The 22,177-nt window shown below is 46.1% G+C and overlaps 2 protein-coding genes across 8 annotated transcripts in view; both read left to right on the top strand.

Moving 5' to 3' along the window:
- Positions 1-6,966, top strand: part of col13a1 (collagen, type XIII, alpha 1) — a 69,119-nt gene extending 62,153 nt beyond the window's left edge. For 5 of the 6 annotated variants that reach the window (XM_053874692.1, XM_053874691.1, XM_053874694.1 and 2 more), the window contains 3 exons: positions 2,914-3,000; positions 5,704-5,742; positions 5,830-6,966. In XM_053874692.1, the coding sequence (XP_053730667.1) occupies positions 2,914-3,000; positions 5,704-5,742; positions 5,830-5,832 (129 nt within the window). In that variant the 3' untranslated portion in view covers positions 5,833-6,966. Of the gene's footprint in view, positions 1-2,913; positions 3,512-5,703; positions 5,743-5,829 lie in introns of all 6 variants that reach the window. The other variant, XR_008415784.1, reaches the window with a different exon arrangement.
- A 3,187-nt stretch (positions 6,967-10,153) lies between these two features.
- On the top strand, positions 10,154-22,103 carry LOC128764755 (cGMP-dependent protein kinase 2). 2 transcript variants are annotated; one of them, XM_053874849.1, is made up of 20 exons: positions 10,154-10,218; positions 10,393-10,509; positions 12,054-12,404; positions 14,923-15,089; positions 15,235-15,348; positions 15,430-15,535; positions 16,609-16,672; positions 16,749-16,826; positions 16,901-16,995; positions 17,064-17,132; positions 17,517-17,615; positions 18,311-18,458; positions 18,572-18,708; positions 19,944-20,033; positions 20,095-20,236; positions 20,380-20,543; positions 20,691-20,813; positions 21,155-21,217; positions 21,293-21,359; positions 21,675-22,103. In XM_053874849.1, exons 2-20 carry the CDS (start codon positions 10,424-10,426, stop codon positions 21,768-21,770), a joined length of 2,259 nt encoding a protein of 752 aa, XP_053730824.1. In that variant the 5' UTR covers positions 10,154-10,218; positions 10,393-10,423; the 3' UTR covers positions 21,771-22,103. The 2 variants fall into 2 exon arrangements, with proteins under 2 accessions (XP_053730824.1, XP_053730825.1); XM_053874850.1 differs by lacking the exons at positions 10,154-10,218; positions 10,393-10,509; positions 12,054-12,404; positions 14,923-15,089 and adding an exon at positions 14,476-14,876.
- The last annotated feature ends 74 nt before the right edge of the window (positions 22,104-22,177 follow it).

The following is a 22,177-nucleotide window of genomic DNA, read 5'->3' as shown; positions in this document are numbered from 1 at the left end:
CCACCGTACCGTCTCACTCAGGTCAAGAGTCTTAGGAGGCAGTGTTGGTGATACATGTATTTCCCTCCTCTAAAAGAATCTTTCTCCTTCCCATTAACACACGTTTAATATTTCCACTCCCATCTTTGAAGTCTTCACATTTCATAAGCTCTTCCAACACTTCCTCCTGATCCAGTGAAAGAACTGCTCCTCAAAGCTGCTCCCAACCAAATCCCGATTGGCGTCTTGGTTCAGGTGGAAGTGTTGAGGACCAAGCTATGGGATCGTGTTGGTGTTTTTATTCTTTGTCCTATCTTCCTCTGTTTCCGCAGGTCTTCCTATCCCCTTTTCCTTCCCTCCACCTTGCCCCATGGCTCATGTTGTTGCAGGGGTCGCCCTCTCTCCTTCTCACAACCCTGGGCCTCCTCCTCCTCCTCCTCCTGCATTCTAATGTAGTCCTGGGTTAATGTTCCTCTCCTTACACCTCACTCCCTGATCCTTCCCTTCCTTCCTAACAGTACACCTTGTCTAACCAGCTCCATGTAGTCCCTGACCCTGAACCCTTGAGCCAGGAAGACAAGCAGTGTTCTCCTTTAACTGTGGCTTATTTGCATGTGTGAGCTGAAACTTGCATTGGCTACAATCACATGAGCAGCAGTAACCTGACCTGTTAAGTGTTCCTCAACTTGTGCCGGTTTCTCTGGTTTCCTCCCTCAGTCCGTTCACATACAGTGGTTAAGAGTCCTGTCCATGGATAAAGCATAGTAAATCATTTTTGTCTTAGGACGATTTCAGAACCGGTCCCAACAGAACCCCCCGTGCGAGAGCATCTGTCAAATCCTAGTGAAAATTGAAGCATTTGAAGGGACGGAAGTGACCGTGTCTTCAGTGACGGGGCAGGGGTGTGGCCCCCACAGGGCACCCACTCTCTGTAGTGAGATGTATAGAAAACACTGCATAATGCTAATAGTTACATTTATGGCCACCATACCTTTTGTTCTAGGGGACAGAGATAATCGCCCACAATCTGCTTTTCATCTTCCGAGGATATGAGCACCTTGTTTACGGTGCGATGCACATTTGAGGTGATGGACTTATCTCCTCAAATGCCACCAAACTTGTGGTATTTGAAGCCAACATAATATCCACTTCAGGTTGGACTTAATGTGGTGCTAGTGTTTTAGTTTAAACAAGTGTTTTCATTGACCTTAAGTGGATTTACCAACAGGTCACCGAGGCAAATCTCTGACACCAGATGAGCAAAAAGACCAATGATGAGTAGCGAAAACCCTTCACTGCTCCGGCCAGCGCCCCTCTGGCGGCCCCCCAGTTATTTCACTGCTGAGAGATTAAAGTCAGATTTCTGCTGTTCATGTCAACGTAGTCAATAGCCAGTTACATCCATCAGCTGATTCTGATGTCTTGCCTGAACTGGGCGGACGGAATCCTGCTTCCGAAAACTGACAGAGGATGGCAGCATATTGACAGGAGCTGGAGAACACTGCTCTCAGAGAACATGAATCACATTCTGATCCCTCCCTTTCATCACCTCTCGCTTCCAGACCTTGGTCAGCAGGTGTCTCTTCTGAAAACCCTACCAACCGCAAACATTATTTATATGACGTCACCAGGGCTGGGCAGCTTATTGAAACTTACTTCACATGATTTATCCGTGTTACCTGTTACTGTCATATCAGAGTTCCACCTTACTTTAGTTTACTTACATTATCAACGGTTTTAAATTGTAGGACATCACAATACTTTTTCATCTCTTTTTTAGTTTCAGCAAAATGAACATGAGGATCAGATGTTCTATCTCTAACTAGTGTCTTGACCCAAAGTGGAAGCAAAAAAAAAGTATTGGTTCGTTCATCCAAATCCAGAGGAACCTACAGAGCTGCGAAACTCTGATTGGCGCTGATGGAGACCACAGCTGTCGCCTGAAACCTGCCAGCCCACAACCACGCGTCACGGCACCTGCGGATTGACTTGACATGTTAGTCAGTGGCTTTTCAAACATGCATTACCGTTGGAGCGAGGTAACACGAGAGTTTGTTTTGCATATTCAGTTGCGGCAGCTCTGCATCTGTGCGCCTCCAACTCCCTGTGCCAGCTTTTCTATGAGCGCCCTCTAGTGGCTACTAAGTGGAATAGCGCTTTATTATTGAATAAGTCAGTGTTTTTCAACCTTTTTTACGCCACGGCTCTGAAAAAAATCACCACCGAAGGAACCTCGGCCCCCGTTGAAAGTCCGTTTTCATATTTGAAAAATTGAAGCAACTGTCTCGCTATTTTACATTTCTATATTTTACATGCTGTTTGTAGAAACTAGTAGCAGGAAAGGCTTTTGTTCAAACATGTCCCCAGAAAGGGGTGGGCAATATGGCAAAATATATCACGAATCATTTATTTTAAATAACTGTTTCGATTTAATCACAATCTGTTTTGTATGATATTATTCTAGTTTGGGGAATTCTTTGATTCAGCTTCATAACAACAGAGAATATTTATCTCTTTACATTTTGTAGTGCATTTTTGTACTGCTTTTATTTTCTAGGGTACTTTTAAGTTTTTCTAAGCAACAGCACAGCACGCCAGTTGAAAAGCACTGAAATTCAATAAAGAAAAATAATGAGTTAGAGAAATTCTTCAAGCGACGGAAACCTGAACCGAGAGTGTAACTGTCCACCTGCTCACCAAGGTGCTGCACCCCTCACCTGCTGCTCTCTCACCTCCCTCCTCTCAGTTCTCCATTTTATTAATGGATTAACACCAAGTGCAGCTAAACATCTGTTTGAGGGGAAACTACTAGATGAACTAGCTTTCTCTGGTCCTGACGACACGTAGTCTAGAGCCATGCACACATCACATACCGGTCACGTGCAGCTGCGGGAGGCCTGGAGTGGGTCTTGGTTAACACGCTGTTGTTTGCAGGGAGAGAGGGGCAAGAAAGGCAACAGGGGGGCCAAAGGGGATAAGGGAGACCAAGGAGCACCTGGATTAGATGCCCCCTGCCCGTTGGTATGTTGGTAGTCTCATGTGCAGCCCAGAGTCGACAGGAAGAAGCGCTGGTCTGCTTCCTGTTGCCTCTGCTACTCTGTGCTTCTGATGACCCTCAAGGAAGGTCCGGTTCTGTAGAACAGAACTTTCCGCGAGGAACCTTTTTCCCTACAGGGACCAGTCTGACAGGAACCCATTTGCCATCCGGTCACCTTAGTTTGGCCAAAGCAAATTCTTCCCGCCGGGAGACGTCGGTGGCACAGCCTTAGCTCTGAAGACATTCGATGACAAACTGTGACAGTGGTGGTCGTTGGGTTCCTGTCCGGTTGGTGGTCACCCGCATGACTTGGTGACCGCTGACTTTGAGGAGTGAGAATTCCTCGTCCTGGACGTGGCGATGGAGCGCCGCTCGGCAGCGGAGGTCTGGTTCTTAAACCACTGATTTCACAAACAGGGATTCCGAGGCTTTAAAGGGGAGAAAGGTGAACCGGGCCTGCCGGGCCTGGATGGGCTGGATGCCCCTTGCCCTGTGGTATGGTGCTCTCTCTTTCCCTCTGTCTGCATGAAAGAAGCCTGGACTAACCACGTCGCTGACATGTGCGCGCACACCAGCCGCAGTCAAGCTGGTGACTAACCAGGCGACCGTCGGCCGCCGCGCTGCCAAAACCACTATCTTAGAAAAAGAAATGTATATTTGGAATCATTAGAAAATAAGGCTTTGCTAAAATGTGTTTTATTCTACGATTCCAACTGAGCCAATCCAAGCTTTATTCAACCAGTACCTCAGTACAGCAGTGTATTCCAGGAAGGCCAGACTTTGGTTTGCTCTCATTATGTAATTTTATTTTTCAGGTTCAACTTGATTTCTCTTCTAGACAGGATTTTTTTGTACTTATTTGAAGATTACTTAAGTCAAATTATGCTCGGGGTTGGGCAAAATAATGGAAACACCTTCAAGCTGAAGCTTGAAGGTGTTTCCATTATTTTGTCCAACCCCTGTATTCTCACAGTATTTTTGCCAGTATTGGTTCAACAGCAAATACAACACATTCATGACTAAATTTTTATTTCTTCTTTTTGTTTTGTCGTTTTAGTATTTTCCTCAGAATTAGTTGAAAGAAAACTATAGTTTTATCATGATTGCAATTCAAATAGAATGATTTTTATAGGGTTCATACCATATATGCACTTCTTAATGACCTTGCTTCCATTGAATCTTTTACGGTTCATTTCGTCCGTGTTACTTAAGATTTTTTTCTGTCACATTTCGTAGTCATCGCCACCTTTCTTTTGGCATGAAGGCCCCTCATAACAGTCACAGTTTATAATGTGGCCCTTTAGGAAATTGAACTGCCTACCTCTGATTTATATCTTCAATTTTGGAGAAAACGGGCCCCTCAGGGACGTCGATACAAAGCTTGTCAGTGGACTTGTAAGTTTATTAATATTCTGTTCAGTTATTTGAAAATGAGGGAGGGGTGAAGGGCGGTGACTAATCTGAATAATTCATCCCAGTTCTTCCATGGACTAGCATCAGTTTTCCACTGCTTCAAGAAGGTAATCCATCCATCACTTCATCTCTGGAGAGTCTCGCGCGAGAGAGACACTGTAGCTCACTACAGAGGACAGTGTTCAGTGTTCACGGCTACACAGAAACCCACAGCTCGCCTGAGAACGTTATTCTGGAAATAGAAATAAGACAAAAGTGCTGCATGAGATTTGAGACCGGCGTTTGTTTCATGTGTTGTTAGTGTAGAAGCTATAAAGCCTGAATATTCCAAGCAGGAATAGTGAGTCTGAAATTGCTTGTCTATTTATCCCAGTAAGGTTCTCTAAAACAACAAAACGAAACAGGCTTCTGTGTGCATCGATCACTTGTGTGGCTGTCATTGTTGGAAAATGCAGACCTGTTGAACTGTATTGAAAACTTCTGGAGGCAATGGTCAGATCAGTGCTTCTGCAGTCACAAGAGCTCCAAACGGGTCAATCCAACGTGGCCCAAACAGCCTATTCTAGATCAGATAAATGTGTGGCTCACAACACACACACACACCAGCGGTCAAACTAGTGCTGTCCTGAAGATCAGCCTCGCTCTCAAGACCACTTTTCCATGGTCATTCTCTGCATTTGGACTCTGGACTGTTCAAGACCGTGTTGAGACCAGAGCTTACAGAGACCAAGACCAATGTGGCAGGTGAACCCAAGACCGAGCCGAGACCAAAATGAATACAGAACTACCAGCTGGTTCTAGTGAAAGCGTTTCAGTTCGACTGTTTCTTTTTCCCTGTTTATATTCAGTTTGGTTTTGGTCTTGCTCATGGTCCCTGTATGGTCACAGCACTACTGGTTAGCTAGCTAGCAAGAATGTAAACAAGAACTAATGTGAACGATAAATACCTGTCGTGTTTGTTCTTGAACGTTTCATGCTAGTATCATTAGTATTAGCTAGCTATCATTAGCTAGTATCAAGACATTCTAGCAGGCAGGCAACAATGAGAAATACATTTGTATTACATACAGCAATTGGCTTGTTTGAAGTAAATCTAGCTACGTGTATCTAAGGATCTATTTTTCAGTTGGAGAGAGAGATTGCATTTTGGTCTCGCTCCTGGTCTTGCTCCCTCAAGGTCTCGGTCTCGGCTCACTAAACATGAAGAAGCACTTGCCTCCAGAAGAGTGGAGTTGTGAGGACCTGTGTGTGACTGGCTGTCTCTCCCCCCGCAGGGCGACGACGGCCTCCCTGTACCAGGATGTTGGAACAAAGTAAGTCTGCTAGCATGGCGCGCAGCGTGGGCTAACAGTCGACGACGTGCTGTGAACTAACTGTTGTCATTTGCTTTCTCTTTGCAGTGACGTTAACTTTGGAATGGCTTTTGTGATTGTATATAGGATATTTATTTTTGTAATTTCTCCTTATTCTGCTACTCATGGAAGACGATGAAGATGTCCTGAAAACACGTTTTGTACAGATGTTTATTTTATGTATTGTATTTTTATATCGGCGCATTAATGGATACTGAAGAGGATTATGAGTCGTGGCAACATGTGCATGATATTTGTGCATTATGTAAACTGAATAATGCTGACTAACTTATTGTACCGTGTCCTGTCTGCGACCATGCTGCGCTTTTTTTGTGCAGCTGGAAAGTTGAAGCGTTGGCCTCTGCCCCTGTTGCGCTGTCTTGAATGAACTGACCGAGACCAGACTTGAGCCGCTGAAGGATTTTTGCTAGACAACAAGAGGCTCCTCCTACTCTGTAAACCTGCTACCGGTGACGCGGTCTAGTTCAACAGATAGATAGATGTCAGCACTAAGCTAAGGGGCACTTTCAGTTTCCTTAAATTGTTTCTAAATCTGGCAGTCATTTCTCCCTAGGATAAACCTACAGACTGAAAAGGAGCTGAGCTATAAGATTTCACTTTAACCTGCCATCTTGAGGTTGGAAAGTGAAAGTAGAGTCCCTCCTCTGTGGACTGTCATAGTCCAGAGACTGTTGATGTTGTTTATTGAAACAGCGCCCTCTGTAGCCTCCCATTAATTGAATAGGAAACGTGCCTTAACTTTGCCTCCCTCACCAGCTCACTGATGCTTCACTAAATGGTATTGAAATACATTTATTTTACACCTCACCAAGAGGAGAAGTCGTCCAAGAACAAATCTTAGCGCCGTGCGAAGCAGCTTTTCTGCTTTAACCCTGAACCTCCCGCAAAGGCAGTGCGACACACTTCTGCCTGACGTGGTCCCTGTCAGATCTCTGTGCGTCGTCTGCCCCGAACTCGGCTCATGACGCCACCTGACTGGCTGCTGAGAGGAGGGACCGACCGCAGCTTTGCTGAGGATGATGCTTTCTGCTCGCCACAGTCGGCGTCTCAGTCGACCTTTAATATCGGCAGCTCTGAATCACCAGTCCAGATAACCATGAGCCTTTGTTATTGTTGTTTGTTAACCACATGCCAACCCTGAGTAAACAACCTGAAATCAAACAACACGCTTCATTTTCACTTTGTCACTTATTTTTCAACACAACAATTCCAGGTCCACCACATATATGATGTCATGTCATAACAAAAAGTTCAGGATGGAAACGTTCTGAGCAACAATGAAAATAATAAAGCTGTATTCATGTAGCACTTTTTACAACACCGAAGTTATTTCATTAGTAATACAATAATGATTATTTAGTAATAGTAATTAATGATAAAACCTTGGTTTAATTCCATTTTTTTATTGTGTCCAACCCCAACATTTACAATCTCACGCGCGCGATGTATCCTGCTTGTGACTGAGTTGAGTGACAGAAGTAACACGCTCTAACAAGCTTGTGACGTGACTTGAACTTGACTTGGCTCTGTTAACTGGATCTCACTTGCACATTTGAAGGGGCAGCATCCGTTCCAACTGGCTAAGAAGTAGCTAAGGCCGCGAGGGAGAGGTCCAGCCAGCGCACACCCCCAACTAGCCGAGCTCGGGAGAAGAGATCTTTATTTTTCCTTTTCAAACCTGGAGCGTTTCGCCAAGCCAGCATCACTCGAGGAGGCTTCCAGGGCCAGTATTGACGGACACTCCGGTGGACGCGGTGAGCCGACTGACCGTTGACGTCACTAGCTACCGCCGCGTCAAAGTAGAGGAGACCCTCTCGATGATTCCTTCTTGAGTTACTCATTCACTGCCTTTTCCAAAATCCCGATATAACATTGTGTGTGCTGGAGAAGTCTTCAGGCGGATCACACTGCAGATGCTGTGTTTGAGGGACGTGGAGTTGTAATTATTGTACCATATGAGGCCGAGGCTTGTGTATGTATAATGGGATTCAGTCTTTGTACATAGGTGGTAAAGTATGCAGGTCAGTGGGGCAGTGTGAATATGTTGAATGTTTTTGTACAGAGTTAAACTGCTCCATGTTTATTATTGGGACTGGGTGAGCAGCCTCGTGTGGCTGGACTTGAGAGCAGCTTGATTTTTTTTTCCTTCTGTAGACTTTACAGACACTGTTGTCCGTGTGTCAGTTCAACAAATATTCTCTTGAATGTTCAACGATCGCATTGATTTGACGAGGAAGGATTTCAGCCGATGTTTCAGTCCAATGATTCATGACTATCATGTTAAACACTCAAACCTTCAATAGTCAAGCGTAAAGAGACACATTCCTTATGACGTACTGACAGCTGCCTCCTGAACACTGACTGGGCTTTTCCAGCATTATGGTAAGTCTGGGCGCAGACCTTCTTGCTTTTGTTTCCGTGTTGGAGCCCACTTTCTCTTTGACTTTTGTCGCGTGATCCTCTACCAACACAGGATGCCACATCGTGGTCAAGTCGAAATATTTATTACAGCTGTGTTTTTCAACTGGTGTGCTGAGAGAGAGTGTCAGGTGTCAGAGGTGGTCGATATGATGGCATTAAATCATGAACAACTAGAACGTGTTGAAGATCTACCAACGTGAGGAGATCACGTGGATTCTGTCACATTCTTTTGATGCGTTGCTTCGTCCATCACTAGCTGCTGAGCCGCACTTGGTGCTGCTCTTCCCACACACTCACAGCCAAGAAGCCGCTCACATGTGCAACTTCCAGCTGTTTTCAAACCTGATGCGCCTCTAACTTGACCACACACTTTCATCTCAGAACCATGGAGGGAGGGAGGGAGGGATCCTTGTCGGAGCCGCAACGCCTAAGACTGTCTGCACCGCAGAGCTAACTGAGCTAACGGCTAACCTGACGTGTCTCACTTCAAAACTTTATCGACAACTTTATAACATTGAGACATTTATTGACAAGTTTTGCTTAGTGGGCTAAAAACAAATTGCAGAACCAAACAAATTTGTTCCAAAATGTGAAGAGACAAAGAATCATCAGTCTAAAAAGCACATGTGAGACTGTGATAAAATCGTTTAAAACAAACAAATCCTCATATATTTTGCCATAATGCCCAGCCCTTTCTGGGGACAGTTTTAAACAGATGCACTTTCTGCATTTTGTTTCTGCAAATAACATATCAAAATAGTTGAGTGTCAGTAGCTAAATATTTTCACAAATGAAAATGCATTTTCTACAGGACTGTCGACTAAGCACAATTGCGCTTTGGCCCAGGTTCCTTTAGTGGTCAGCCTCGGGATTTTTTCAATGAGCCAATGTGCTGTGGCTTGGATTAGAGGTGGCAGTCTGGGATGAGTAAGCAAGGTATTCAGTTGATCCTAAGTCAACCTGACCTGCAAAACAACTATGTATCAGAAGGAGGTGATAGAAACACCCACATTTTTTCCCAGTTTTGTACACTGAAAAATGTAAGATGGCTGAATCAGACCCGAGTGACCATTCCTACTCTGGCCTATGAGTTCAACCATGGATGTCACCGATACAAGTGGATCCCTCTGGTGCACAGCCAGGACTCACCTGACCGACCTCTGACTGAGTAACCCCTCAGTCAATCACGCCACACTGCGACAACTGTCGTTCTTGTTGACTTTGGTTGTATAGTTTATTTCTATGAGAGAGATGTGGATGTCAGACGTTTTGGATTAAAATAGAGGAGTTTTCCTTTCTGTCCTCCTGTTTGATTTGCAATGTTTCACTCCTGGCCGACTCACTTCATCACATCCCTGGCCAGAACCTCTGCACCCACCAGATTTTACAGACTGACCTGTTGGTGACCAGTGAGGTTGCTGCCGCGGTCAGTTTTGCAGATGGTGTTGGTGATGAGTCTTTGTAGTGTCACTTGCTTTGGAACGGACGACTGGGCATTACAAGGACGTGCATGCGTTTGTGTAACCATTTGATTTGGTTTTCCATCTCTCAGATGTGTTTCTGTAACCACAGCTGTTTGATCGTAGAGGTTTAGTTGGACGAGGAACCTGCACATGTACATGTTTATTTATCTATCCAGAGAACTGGAGTTAAAATGACATTTTATTTGTTTCAAAAATAACATTTGTACTTTGACTTTTTTATGCAGACACGGCAGCTGTCATCACAGATCGAGAAAACACTTTGATGTTTAGCCACTTGATGAAATAATAAATAAAGAAAACAAACACATTGTTGTGAGTGTGTGTGTGTGTGTGTGTGTCCGTGTCTGCCGGAGAGTTCAGTGATGTGCTGTGGTGCTGACAGACCACCAGGGGTTGCCAGACACTTGGACTTGGTCAGGCCCCTCCCCTTCTTAGATCAGGGTTGGAGAGCTTGAGCTGTGGGACCTAGGACGTCTGTGAGCAGCTGGAACTCTGCGTGGATACACAGAAGGTAGGTCCACTGCGCTGCGTGAAATCTGAGTGAGATGGTTTTGTTTCTGTTTGAACAGTATCTCTGAGCAGTGGCGGGTATTTTTCAGTCAGTTATGACAGCTGTGATGATACTTCTGCTCACACAGCACTGACAAACTCTCCTCCATGTCATGTCTTTGGAACGTTTTAGCAGGAAGCTTCACAGTTTCCATGGTGACCAGGTCATGGGCAACGGCTCCATAAAAGCACCCCGGGCTGAGAAGAGTGCGGTCCTCACCCACCCACCCGGCCGGGACCCAGATATCCTAACGTCAGAGTCCGACACAATAATGTACCTGACTTTTAAATGTGCGATGTCAGCGTGCTTGCAATATGACTTTGCCCTTATGAGCTTAAGAATGGGACCAAGTAGAAGGTTGAAATGATATTTCAGTGGGAATTTAATCTTAGTCACAGATCATCAGACCTGCATTCAGAGAAGTGTTTCCTCAGTCTTGCTGCGTCTGTGGGGAGTAAATGCTTGGCCATTACTTCAAACCTGCTCCCCTCATGAAATTGCCCTGATGTAAGACGCTTTTTCAGCGAGTTGTCATCTTAGTGAGCACAACAACACATCATGCAAGCACCTGGAGGGTCAGCATCACCAGGTCAAAGTCACACGTCTGTGTCAGAAGCTTGTGGCCACCTCTGGTAGCTACTCACTTCACATTCAGGGGAAGTGACGACCAGTGTACTGTATACACAGACGAGGAAAGGAAAAAAAACCTATTTAGGTACCTATGTACACGCAGCATATGACTATGTAAGTACACACAGGTAAAAATACTTCAAAGATCTTCAATGTGAATCCAACTTTTGTCATTCAGAAAACTTCTTTGGTTTGATTTCCGATGCGTCCGTAACATCAACATTTGCACTCATTTTTAAGTGGGACTCAATTTTGGTTCAAAACCTCTTAGACCTCTGACAGTTTTAAGCTGTGTCCCATTTCTCACCCTAACACTGGTTTTTGACCCTGACCCTGGGCTCTGTGCCTCACGCGTCATGTGTAGTGTGTCCCAATACCCCTCAGACCGAGGGTACTCACCGTTCACCACTTCAAATGATCCCCAGGGAGCTCCGGAGCTGACTTGAAACCAGGTGGAAATATGAAGTGTGGAGAGATGTCCAGGAGACCAAAGGACTTTATTCCAAAACAATGTTGGACAGGACAACAGGGACATGTTAGTAGCCAGGACGACTCTTCCCTTTGTTGACTTTCTCTGGTGTCACACGTCAGCGAGCCAAATGCTCCACCGTGTCCCACAACATGAACAATACAACATGGATGTTCAACAGTAGGTTTGGATTTCTTCTGAACAAAGTGGGCTAGCATCCAGGCTAATGTTAGCATCCTCATACCACTAACACATCTATCACCGCAACGTAGGCTTCGCCCAAACACAGCACGGCAGTCAATGACACGATGTCTTTACGCGTGAGGTCATCAAGTGTTGTCCCAATTCTGAGGGACGTCAGTCACTTCACTTGGTTGTCGGAGGGAGCTTCATCGTGGAGGGCGCTCACAACCAAGTGCTAGTGTTAAGTGCTAGCGTTAGGGGGAGACATGGGACACAGCCTCACAGCTCATTGACAAGCATGACACGCATGGTCGCGCCATCTGTTGGGAAAACATTGCACTCGCTGTGGTTGTAATTTGATTTGATCCCGCTGGATGCAGTGGTGCGACTGTCAGATCTGATGGATCGGATGAGTCACGTTTTCAAATTTAGACTGTGATTTTGTAACAGGTTCTTGGTGACTGAAGTCAGACGTCTTGCACAGTCGTTGTCGTTCATCATCTCTGGTCTACAGGTTAAGAATCGCACATCTCGAGGCCGAGTTGTCTCAGCGAGACCTGAAGTTGAAAGCCCAACAGCTTCAGCTGCTGCATCTTCAAAGTGAACTGGACGCCAAAGCCTCCCAGGTCGACAAGCTGCAGGATGCTATTGGCTACAACAGCAGCCTGGGCCGCTCTCCGCCGGCACCGTGCCACCGGCGCTTCAGTGTCATCAACCAAGGCCCCAGTCGCTTCCACAGGGTGGCTGTGGAGGTCCACCGACGGCTCCACGCCAAGGAGGGGGTTTCAGCAGAGCCCACCTCGGAAAACTTCTGTGGGGGGTTCCGAGCCGACCCAGTTCCAAAAGCTGTCCACAAAGATTCATGGTGAGTGTCCTCCCCGTGCTCCTCTCCCTCAGCATGTGCACAGGGCTCACAGCACAGATTCCCATCAGTGTCTGCTGATATTCTCAGTTCAATTCAAACGTAACTGAGTTTTTCTTCAGTTAATCTAATGCAGACCTGGCCAACCCACGGCTCTTTGCCCAGTGTCATGCAGCTCTTCACAGAAATTGCTCGGAAAACTAAGAGCTATTCCAGCAAAATTTCAAGATATTGTTTGAATCGCATTTAACTTTGAAACGGAACCATTGCGTCTCGCTGCACGTGCGCCAAGCCCCATTCAATGGCGATGTGAGTCGCGCCCCTTTCCTCTAAGTGGAGATTTAACTCGCTAGCATAAGTCTGTGATTTGGAAATGGCTACGCAGCAACAACTGGAAGGCGACATTGCAGCAGGTGTGCAAGCTGCACTACAAGTCCTCCGCAGCGGGCATCACAGGTAAGCATTTCAAAATCACAGACTTTCAGTAGCGAGCCTGACGGGTGGTCAGAGGAGCTGAGGAGCAGAAGGGGGCGTCTAAAGCTCTACTTGGAGGAAAGGGGTGTCTAAATCCTTTAAACTGAGATCTCAGATTTGGATTTACATTTAGCATTTAGTTTTAACACTTACAGAGATAAAACAATGGGACATAACATTTAAGTGTAGTGTCTCAAATGTAACAAACATTTACTAAACCTGTGAAAACATTGCCAAAGATTTCTACTACATCCGGAAAAAACGTGTATCTTCTATCTGTACCGCTTGGTATTTCCAAGAGGATCCTGTAAAATGTATGAATTTTAAAAATACATGCACAAGAGACATAGTTTGGATGCGAACCAGCAACCTAGTGACAAACAGGGATGAGCTTTAACCGCTATACTGCCGCTAAGTCACGTGACCAGCTGTTCAGGTGAAGCCTCACAGCCTGACATGTTTGTAGCAAGTGGCTCTTTTCAGCATCACAATAAAGAAACGTGGCTCTCAGCCTCTGGCTGGTTGCCACCCCTGCTCTAAAGAGTTGTTCGGTGAGAGCAAGCAGCGGCTCAGCAGCCCTGGCCTGAGATAATGGCAGCAGAACGGCAGGCCGTCGCCTCTTAATTCAGGACCCTCTTGATGACAGTCTTCAATTACTGATCACGTGCTGCCAACTCCTCAAGCTCGGTCAGACGGGAGCGGCTCACCGCATCGGCCGTGTGATGTGCTAATCACAAGCTCTCATCTGATGAATAGATGGCGCTCAAGGCAAGAATCTAATCAGTAGCCAGGAGACGGGGACTGAGGACGGTGGGGAAAAGCTCTCTCCATTCTATCTTGAGGTCTTAAAGGTGTCCAACGCTGGCTCCTCAGAAATGAAGGAGCCCTGTTATCAGTTGTCACATTTCACATACCTTTTATTAGGGAAAGTCCATACACGGCAGCATCGCTGGAAAAACAAAAACTATAAATATGGCCGCTGTAGGACGTTCCTGAGTCGCCATGCCATTCACACTATGCACTGTAACTTTGTTGCAACTGCGTTATGGCTTCAACAGTCACCAGTAACCAATAAACACACCTGTTTGCTAGTAAAAGTGAAGCTGACTCATTGGTCACTGCATTGACTACTGTTACATGGCGGCTCAGAAAATAATATATAATATAGTATTGTGTTAGTCCAGCTAAGTTCTGGCTTTTAAAATGCATGTAAACAGCTTGGTCCGACGGCTGGAGAGGAACTGGAATCTCTCTATGTGGGACTCCACCACCTAATGGGGTTAACAGCTAGACTAAGCTAGTGTGTAGCTAGTAACTGGATTCAACTAGCATGTAGCCAGTAGCTGAACTAAACTAGCATGTAGAAAGTAGCTGGACTAAGCTTGCATGCAGCTAGTAGCTGGATGAAGCGAGCATGTAGCTAGTAGCTGGACTAAGATAGCATGTAGCCAGTAGCTGGACTAAGCTAGCATGCAGCTAGGAGCTGGACTAAGTTAGCATGTAGCTAGTAGCTGGACTAAGCTAGCATGTAGCTAGTAGCTGGACTAAGATAGCATGTAGCCAGTAGCTGGACTAAGTTAGCAAGTAGCTAGGAGCTGGACTAAGCTAGCATGTAGCCAGTGGCCTCCCTAAACTAGCATGTAGAGCCTGATGCAGTGTGTGTTCCTGGGTCTGGCCACCACCATGATCTGCAGATTTGTCTTCACCTTCCTTCACTCAGGTGGTTTTGATCCTTAGTTCTCACAAGAAGACGTGATTTGTTGGTTTAAGGAGACGACATTAGCTCCATGTTATGGTTGCTAAGTAACCAGACCTGAAGCGATTACTGACAGCGTAACAAAGTAAAAAACGGAGGGACCTATAATAAAGGGGACAGTACAGTACAGTGCGCGTGAGACCAACTCAAAAAACACAGTGAGCAGTTTGAGCGTGGAGAATGAGACCAGGACAAATGAAAGCAGCAGATCTGCCCTCCCCGCAGACAACACTCACAACCCAAAGGTGCTTTGTAAGATGACAACGTTTGTTTCCTGTTTTTGTGTCCAAGCACCAAGCAGCTGATCAATAAGGCTATACTGAAGAATGATTTCCTGAAGAGGCTGGAGCCCCAGCACTTGAAGGAGATGGTGGACTGTATGTACATGAAACAGTACAGTATGGGTCAGCTGGTCATCCAGGAGGGTCAAGCTGGGAACTACCTCTACGTATTAGCAGGTATTCACATGTCTCATGCCTCAGTGGGTTCACAGCAGGTTCATCCCAGTCTGGTTTGTATTTGATGAACTTCCTGGTTTGAAGAACTGCACTGTTTAGTGAAGATCTCATTGAATAAATGGCTGCTTTTGGTCCTGACCTCCAGACGGCCTGCTGGAGGTGACTCAGAACGGGAAGCTCTTGGGTGACATGCGCCCAGAGACGGCGTTCGGTGAACTAGCGATACTGTACAACTGTCAGAGAACAGCCACTGTGAAAGGTCAGCAAGAGAGACAACACGAGCTGTGCTGCACAACTCTCTGCAGGACCGATCCACATGTTGCTTTTTGCTGCTCAACAGCGCTGACACAATGTCACATCTGGGCCCTGGACCGCCAGTCCTTCCAGACCATCATGATGCAGACCACACAAGCCACCTATCAGGAGTACTTCAACTTCTTAAGAAGGTAGAAGCAAACGTGTTGTTGTGACTTCACCAGCCTTGTGAGCAGAGTCACAGTCACATGCTGATATTCTGTCAGGTGCCCAGCGATTTAGATTTCATATTTAGATTCAGCATTTAGTTTTAACACCTACAGAGGATAAACAATGGGACATAACATTAAAGTTTAGTATTTCAAAAGGAACAAATATTTGCTAAATCTGTGAAAATATTGCCCAAAGAGCCGAGCAACTCATCACATCAAAACATGCAGATCAGTAACTACTGCGGTGCTGTTGCCATGTCAAAACACCTCCGTTGGATGTGGCCATCATCATCACAATGTCTGACAAAGCAGGTGGCTTGTGTTTGGAGTCTTCACTTTCAGGAATCAGCTCTTGGTGTAAATCGTAGCTGTACTGGTGCTGGCACAAGAGGTCTTTCAGATGATTCAGATTTACTGAGTTAGACTGAGACCTGATCCCGGACCCGCTTGTTTGACCACTCACCTCTTGTAGACGACCTGACTTTGGACCAACTGCTACAGTAGTTTCAGTACCTGCTATAGAGACTCCATACAGGCTTCTTGGTGGCATCCTTTCTCTGGCTTATTCAGGAGCTGAGAGCAAGAAGAGGATGCACAAGATCACAGAGCTTTCTACTTATCAATTCTCCAGTTGACTCCATCACCCAAGAATGGCAACACTCCGCATCAACAAGGAAACAATAGACCAACAAATTCCCTCTGATATTGCCATTGGAGCATGGGTGATCGGTGTCATATGAGGTGGTGCAACTTTCCACCTCCTCATACTGAACGATCCGCTCTACTCTAGATTGTAACCATCCACAAGCTTTCTTTTTTGACTTTTTAATTATTGTCGAATGTGAAATATAGTGACATTTTTTCTTCCTTTTTATTTATTAATTTTATTATTTTTCATTTTTAGACAAACTACCTCCCCCCAAATGAAAAATGTTTATAATATTTATCATGTCACACAGTGGCAATATAGGCATCAGATAACAATAGTCATAGTGAAGTAAAACACGTCTGACTTTCTCACCTGGTCAGTACCGAGCTTTGTGTCTCTGCAGCGTGTCTCTGCTGCAGCAGCTGCCTGAAGAGAAACTGGCGAAGATCGTGGATTGTCTAGAAGTTGTGAGTCTCCACCCCTCTTCAGATGACTGGCACTATAATGAATACGGAATGAACACAACCGATTCTTGTTGCTCAGGAGTATTTTGACGAAGGAGAGTACATCATTCGAGAAGGAGAGGAGGGCAACACTTTCTTCATCATTGCCAAGGGCGGGGTCAGTCTCCAGCGGCGTCACGTTTGTGCTGAAGATCTCTTCATGACACAAGTTGGCGACTGTCTCCTCTGAAGGTGATGGTCACCCAGAGCACCGAGGGCTTCGCTGAACCTCAGCACATTAAGTCGTTAGGAGTGGGAGACTACTTCGGAGAGAAAGCGCTCATCAGGTCAGAGGTCCTCTCGCTGCTCCCCCTGGCGGTGTCACCTGCTAGTTTCACTTTTGTTTCCACTCCAGCGAGGACGTTCGCTCGGCCAACATCGTCTGCAGTGAGAGCAACACGCAGTGTCTTGTGGTGGATCGAGAGTGAGTAGCAGGGTCAAATGTTTTGAACATCTTTAACCTCACACTGTACAGACATGGACATTGTAGTTTCAGTTGAATTTCAGTATGTGACTGCAAAACCTCTAAACCCGGGGGTCACCAACATGGTGCCCACCAAGAGAAGCCCACCAGCTGTTAAAAACAAATTATAATAATTTAAATTGTCATGTAATAACCATCTTATTATGTTTTTTTCTTTTTTTTCATTATTGTGAAAACTCAGCGATGAGACAAGTATTTGAGAGGAATATCATTTATCCTCCATTATATATGGTGATTTCTGAATGTGCGTGTCAGGTCACTCAACGCCCTTGGAGTCATGAAGGTCGTGACCCCTGCTCTAAAGCATGTTCTCTTACATCTTAGGAACTTCAACCAGATGGTGGGAACTTATGAAGAGCTGCAGCTGCACCTCAAGGAATATGTGAAGCAGCTTTCCAGGAGCGACAAGAAGAGGAACGCCTTGTAAGTGTTGCACCCGCTGGGGTTAGCAGCGGCTATTGTGACCGGACCAGCAGCAGAGTCGCCTGCATGAATCACAGGGACGACACTCTCCAAATGTTTGGACAAGCCCGCTTGTAAATGTCACGGGCCTGGCTCTCACTCGGAGCCTGGAGCCCAGATAAGTCCTGGGCCACTTGGAATCAACAGTATATAAATGTAAATAATATTATTGCGGCTGTTCCTTCCTTTGATATCAAAGAGAAAAAAAAGGTGGAACTCACCAACTGATCTGTGGAGTAAGTAATCTTCATCCGTGTCATTAGAAAAAGGGACCCTTCATTTATTTGTTGTATTCACTGTTAGCAATGAGTAGTGAAGGGTAGATGAGGTTTCATGAATCAGTGTCCTGACTTAAGAGGCCACCAGATGGCACTGTCTATTGTATAATGTTGGGATTTGAACAGCTATTGCAATGAAATACCACAGCATTTCTGAACCAAAATCCCCATCTAGTGGCCTCTGAAAATAAGGACACTGTTACATCAGCCCTGCATTACTGTTTCGTGATGCCTCATCAACCCGTCACTGGTGATGAGTATGACAAGACTTGGGAACGAAGATTTGATCCTGGATCCTCTGCGATTGGACAGACGATGCTGAAACAGTGAAGTGGTTTTGGCCTGCTCGAACCCACACGCGGTCTCTCTCTCTCTCAGAACGGTCTCCCCTCATGCAGACTCGACGGAGGGTCGAGAGTTGAGGAGACTCCAGGAGAAGATCGCTCTCATCCCACATCACCAGCCTTTCAAGAGCCTGGAGGTCATTGCCACACTTGGCATGGGCGGGTTTGGACGAGTGGAACTGGTGAGATGATGCTTTCAGGTCACGTTCAGTTCAAGTACAGTAGTAGGGAAGAGGGCTCTGATGTCAGAAGTCGTCAGATTCCCAGTGAAACTGCTGACCTCACACTGTTAAAGGTGAAGCTGCGAGATGAAGACGTCACTTTCGCCCTGAAATGTATCAAGAAGAAGCATGTGGTCGACACCAGACAGCAGGAGCACATCTACTCTGAGAAGAACATCCTCCAGCACACCAGCTCTCCCTTCATCATCAGGTGACTCATGCATGCTGACCTCATATTGGATGGTGAAGGATGGAGGGTAAACAAAGGTGCAGTTTCTTAAGTCACTGAACGAAGCAAGAACCAGTTTGAGACTGAAATGCTCCTGCACACCTAACACTCAGCTCACATGTTCCTTCTGAGCTCTGAACACTCAGAAGGAACATGGTGGAGAGAAGTGCTGCTCAACAAAGTCTCTCTGACAGAAACACTGCAGGACCACGATACAACTGTCAGGGCGAGCGTGAGACAGGCCGCGCCGTTCAAGTTTGAGATACCAAACCTCTCTCTGGTTTGCTGTCAGTGACACCACATGCACCCCAGAAACAGTTGCTCCAGTGTGGCGTTGCCATGCAGTCAAGGCCTTGCACTGGACACACATCTGTCAGACCCGCACAATGGCTCTGTGCAAACATGACGATGGCCTCACCGACTCACAGTCAGGCTTCCAACCCAGGAAGTACAAATACTCATGTCAGCCATTTCAGTTTTAGTCCTAGTTCTATTCTTTTGGACAAAAATAGTTACTAGTTTTAGTCACATTTTATTCATACAAACAACTACATTTTGCATTTGCACATCTGCATGACACAGGCGCTTCGTACCAGAGTCAAGCCCCGCACCAAAACGAAACTCTGCAATTCCACAGTGCTCATCTAATGCGAGTATTACAGTAAACCCAAAGCGAAGCCCATTTCAAAGTGAAAGGCAGGAAATATAGGAAATATACCTTATTGTTTCAGAAAATCCAACTCATTGGTCCCGTGGAAGACACAATTTCATAAGTTATCATAAGTTCAATGTAAAAGCCTTTTGAAAATGCTGGATGTGTACAAATTTATATTGACAATCCCTCAGGTTGACACTATGCCACTGGTCTAGACTCAAACGAGAGCATCTCTGGAAGCCACCCAGACAGATGTTGACTGAATGTCACATATTTTAGTGTCTTACGGAGCATTTACATACATTTTCCTCTCATGTCGTCTCATCAACAAAAAAACGTCGTCATCGTCAACATGGACCCATGTTTATCTTGTCGTCGTCATGTTATCGTCATGAAAAAAAGGGTTGTTAACGTAATATTTTCGTCATTGTTGACGAAAACAGCACTAGAGCTGAGGGGTCCCACCACACTAGAGCAAGGCTAACTCATCCACATCACATCACAGGTGGGTAGCGACCGCTTCTCTCACACATCGGCTGATCGACTGTCTACATCACTCCAGGTTTTTCCGAACGTTTCTGGACAACAAGTTTGTCTACATGCTGGTGGAGGTTTGCCTTGGAGGAGAGCTGTGGACTGTGCTGCGGGACATGTGCGTGAGACGTCAGCGCAAAGACACAAACGTCCAAGTTCTGATTGAGTTTGACTTCCAGGAGCTACTTCACCGAGCCCACAGCTCGCTTCTGTACCTGCTGCGTCTTGGAGGCGTTTGACTACCTCCACTCACTAGGAATCATCTACCGAGACCTCAAACCAGAAAACCTTCTGCTGGATGCCAAAGGCTACGTCAAGATGGTAGAGTCTGACTCGTGACTCGTCGTAGAGTTTCTCAGCTACATGAACCAGGGTCAGATGAAGATCAGATGAAGATAGGATTGTGTCTCTGTCTGCGTGAGGCGGGATTCTGGATCCTGCACTAACCTTGCATTGCTCACCAGACTGACTTTGGGTTCGCGAAAAAGATCGGCGTTGGGAAGAAGACCTGGACGTTCTGTGGAACCCCAGAGTACGTGGCCCCTGAGGTCATTCTGAACAAAGGTCACGACTTTGGAGCCGACTGCTGGTCTTTGGGAATCCTCGTCTTTGAGCTTCTGACTGGGAAGTGAGTGGCTAGGACCAATGACCCATGATCTGAAGGAACTGTAGATGATATAGTAACGTTAAGTGTGTGTGGGGGGCTTGTTTATCGTACTTTGTGGGGACACTTGGCTCGACCCTGGGAATTTAAGCCTAAATTTGTTCTGTCCAGTCCGCCCTTCTCAGGCTCAGACCCCATCAAGATTTACACAATGGTCCTCCATGGGATCGAGAAAGTGGACTTTCCCAAGAGGATCGGCAGGCACCCAGATGACCTGATCAGGAGGCTCTGCAGGTGAGACGATGCTGATGATCGTGATGCTGACTCTGTGGTTGACTGCTCTGTTTGGAGGCTCCATAAGATTTATTATATAGAAAAATAATATTGCAGAAGAAATATAAGACCTTATAAAAAAGAAGAACATGGAGAGGGCGACGAGTCAGAGGAGAAGAACCAGTAGATATAAAACCTGTAGGAAGACTTGAGAAGTCTGGAGGAACATGTACATCTACTGACCAAGGACACTACACAGAGCCAGTGGAACATGCAGGAGAAAAGGAAAACTAGATTCGCTTGTGATGATGATGATGATGATGATGAAAAGATTGTGATCAAAGTTATGTTTCACGTCTCAGAATAAACCCAGTGGAGCGGCTGGGGAACCAGAAAAGCGGCATCATTGACATCAAGAAGCACAAGTAAGAGCTTCACCATCACCAACTTGTTTTGGCACGAGTGTAACTGATGAGGCAAACGTCTGACTTGTTCTGAAGGTGGTTCCAGGGCTTCAACTGGGAGGGGCTGAGGCGACACAAGCTTCCTTCACCACTCAGGAGGGAGGTAAGGAGGTATCTTTGCTGACAGGTGCTGCTCACATCTGCTGCAGATCGTTCCACAAGCGCTTGTTTGAAGTCCCAGTGAAGCTGGATTTTACATTCACCACTCTCTGTGAGAGGAAACCGGAGTGCAGAGTTCTTAGGGAGTTAACCTGGGTCCAGCTGGAGCTCAGTCTGGACCGTCTCATGAAGCGCTTTTGCGATGACAGTTCATCTCCAACATGTTCAAGCTGTATTCTGCTGGTCACGTCTCCAAGATCCTGTCGAGGTCGACAGGTTGCATCCTGACTGACGGTTGGTGTGGCCTGTGTCTGTGCAGCTGAAGGGGCCGACGGATCACAGCCACTTCGACTTGTTTCCTCCAGACACGGATGAGCCCCCGGATGAGCTGTCAGGCTGGGATAAAGACTTCTGATCGTGATGGACGGTGGGAACATCTGGACGCCATGTCGCCTCGGCAACCGTGTGCAAACAGCTACAGCTGTGTGGCCTTTCCAAAACAACATTCACCAACAATAAAACAAATGGACTACTGGGGAGCGATGAGAAGAGGGAGAGGCGTCCCACTCTGACGCTTACACCGCCACTGAAGAACCGTCGAGCTTGAGCAGCAAACAAAAGAAGATAAAGGTGTAACGAGATCACGCGCTCACCTCTGACGATTATAATGAAACAGTGACACCGAGAGGCTGAAACTCACTTCCACATGAACACAAAGTGGAATCGGTGTCGGTAAGGAAAACGTGACAGTTGACTGTAGAAGTTGTTGGGAATAAATCCATGCAATTTAATTGAAAAAACGTCTCGAGTTTAAACACGACG

Source organism: Synchiropus splendidus, chromosome 9 (assembly GCF_027744825.2).
Source record: "Synchiropus splendidus isolate RoL2022-P1 chromosome 9, RoL_Sspl_1.0, whole genome shotgun sequence".
Taxonomy (NCBI): domain Eukaryota; kingdom Metazoa; phylum Chordata; class Actinopteri; order Syngnathiformes; family Callionymidae; genus Synchiropus; species Synchiropus splendidus.
Note: the sequence above shows the minus strand (reverse complement) of the source record. Positions and strands in the feature narration are given on the sequence as shown.

Bases quoted from the DNA above. Each gene is read 5' to 3' on its own strand.
- LOC128764755 (XM_053874849.1), top strand. From the start codon at position 10,424: ATGGGCAACGGCTCCATAAAAGCACCCCGGGCTGAGAAGAGTGCGGTC. The intron at 16,673-16,748 runs GTGAGTCTCCAC...CTTGTTGCTCAG, and splicing joins TCGTGGATTGTCTAGAAGTT to GAGTATTTTGACGAAGGAGA. The intron at 17,133-17,516 runs GTGAGTAGCAGG...CTTACATCTTAG, and splicing joins TGTCTTGTGGTGGATCGAGA to GAACTTCAACCAGATGGTGG.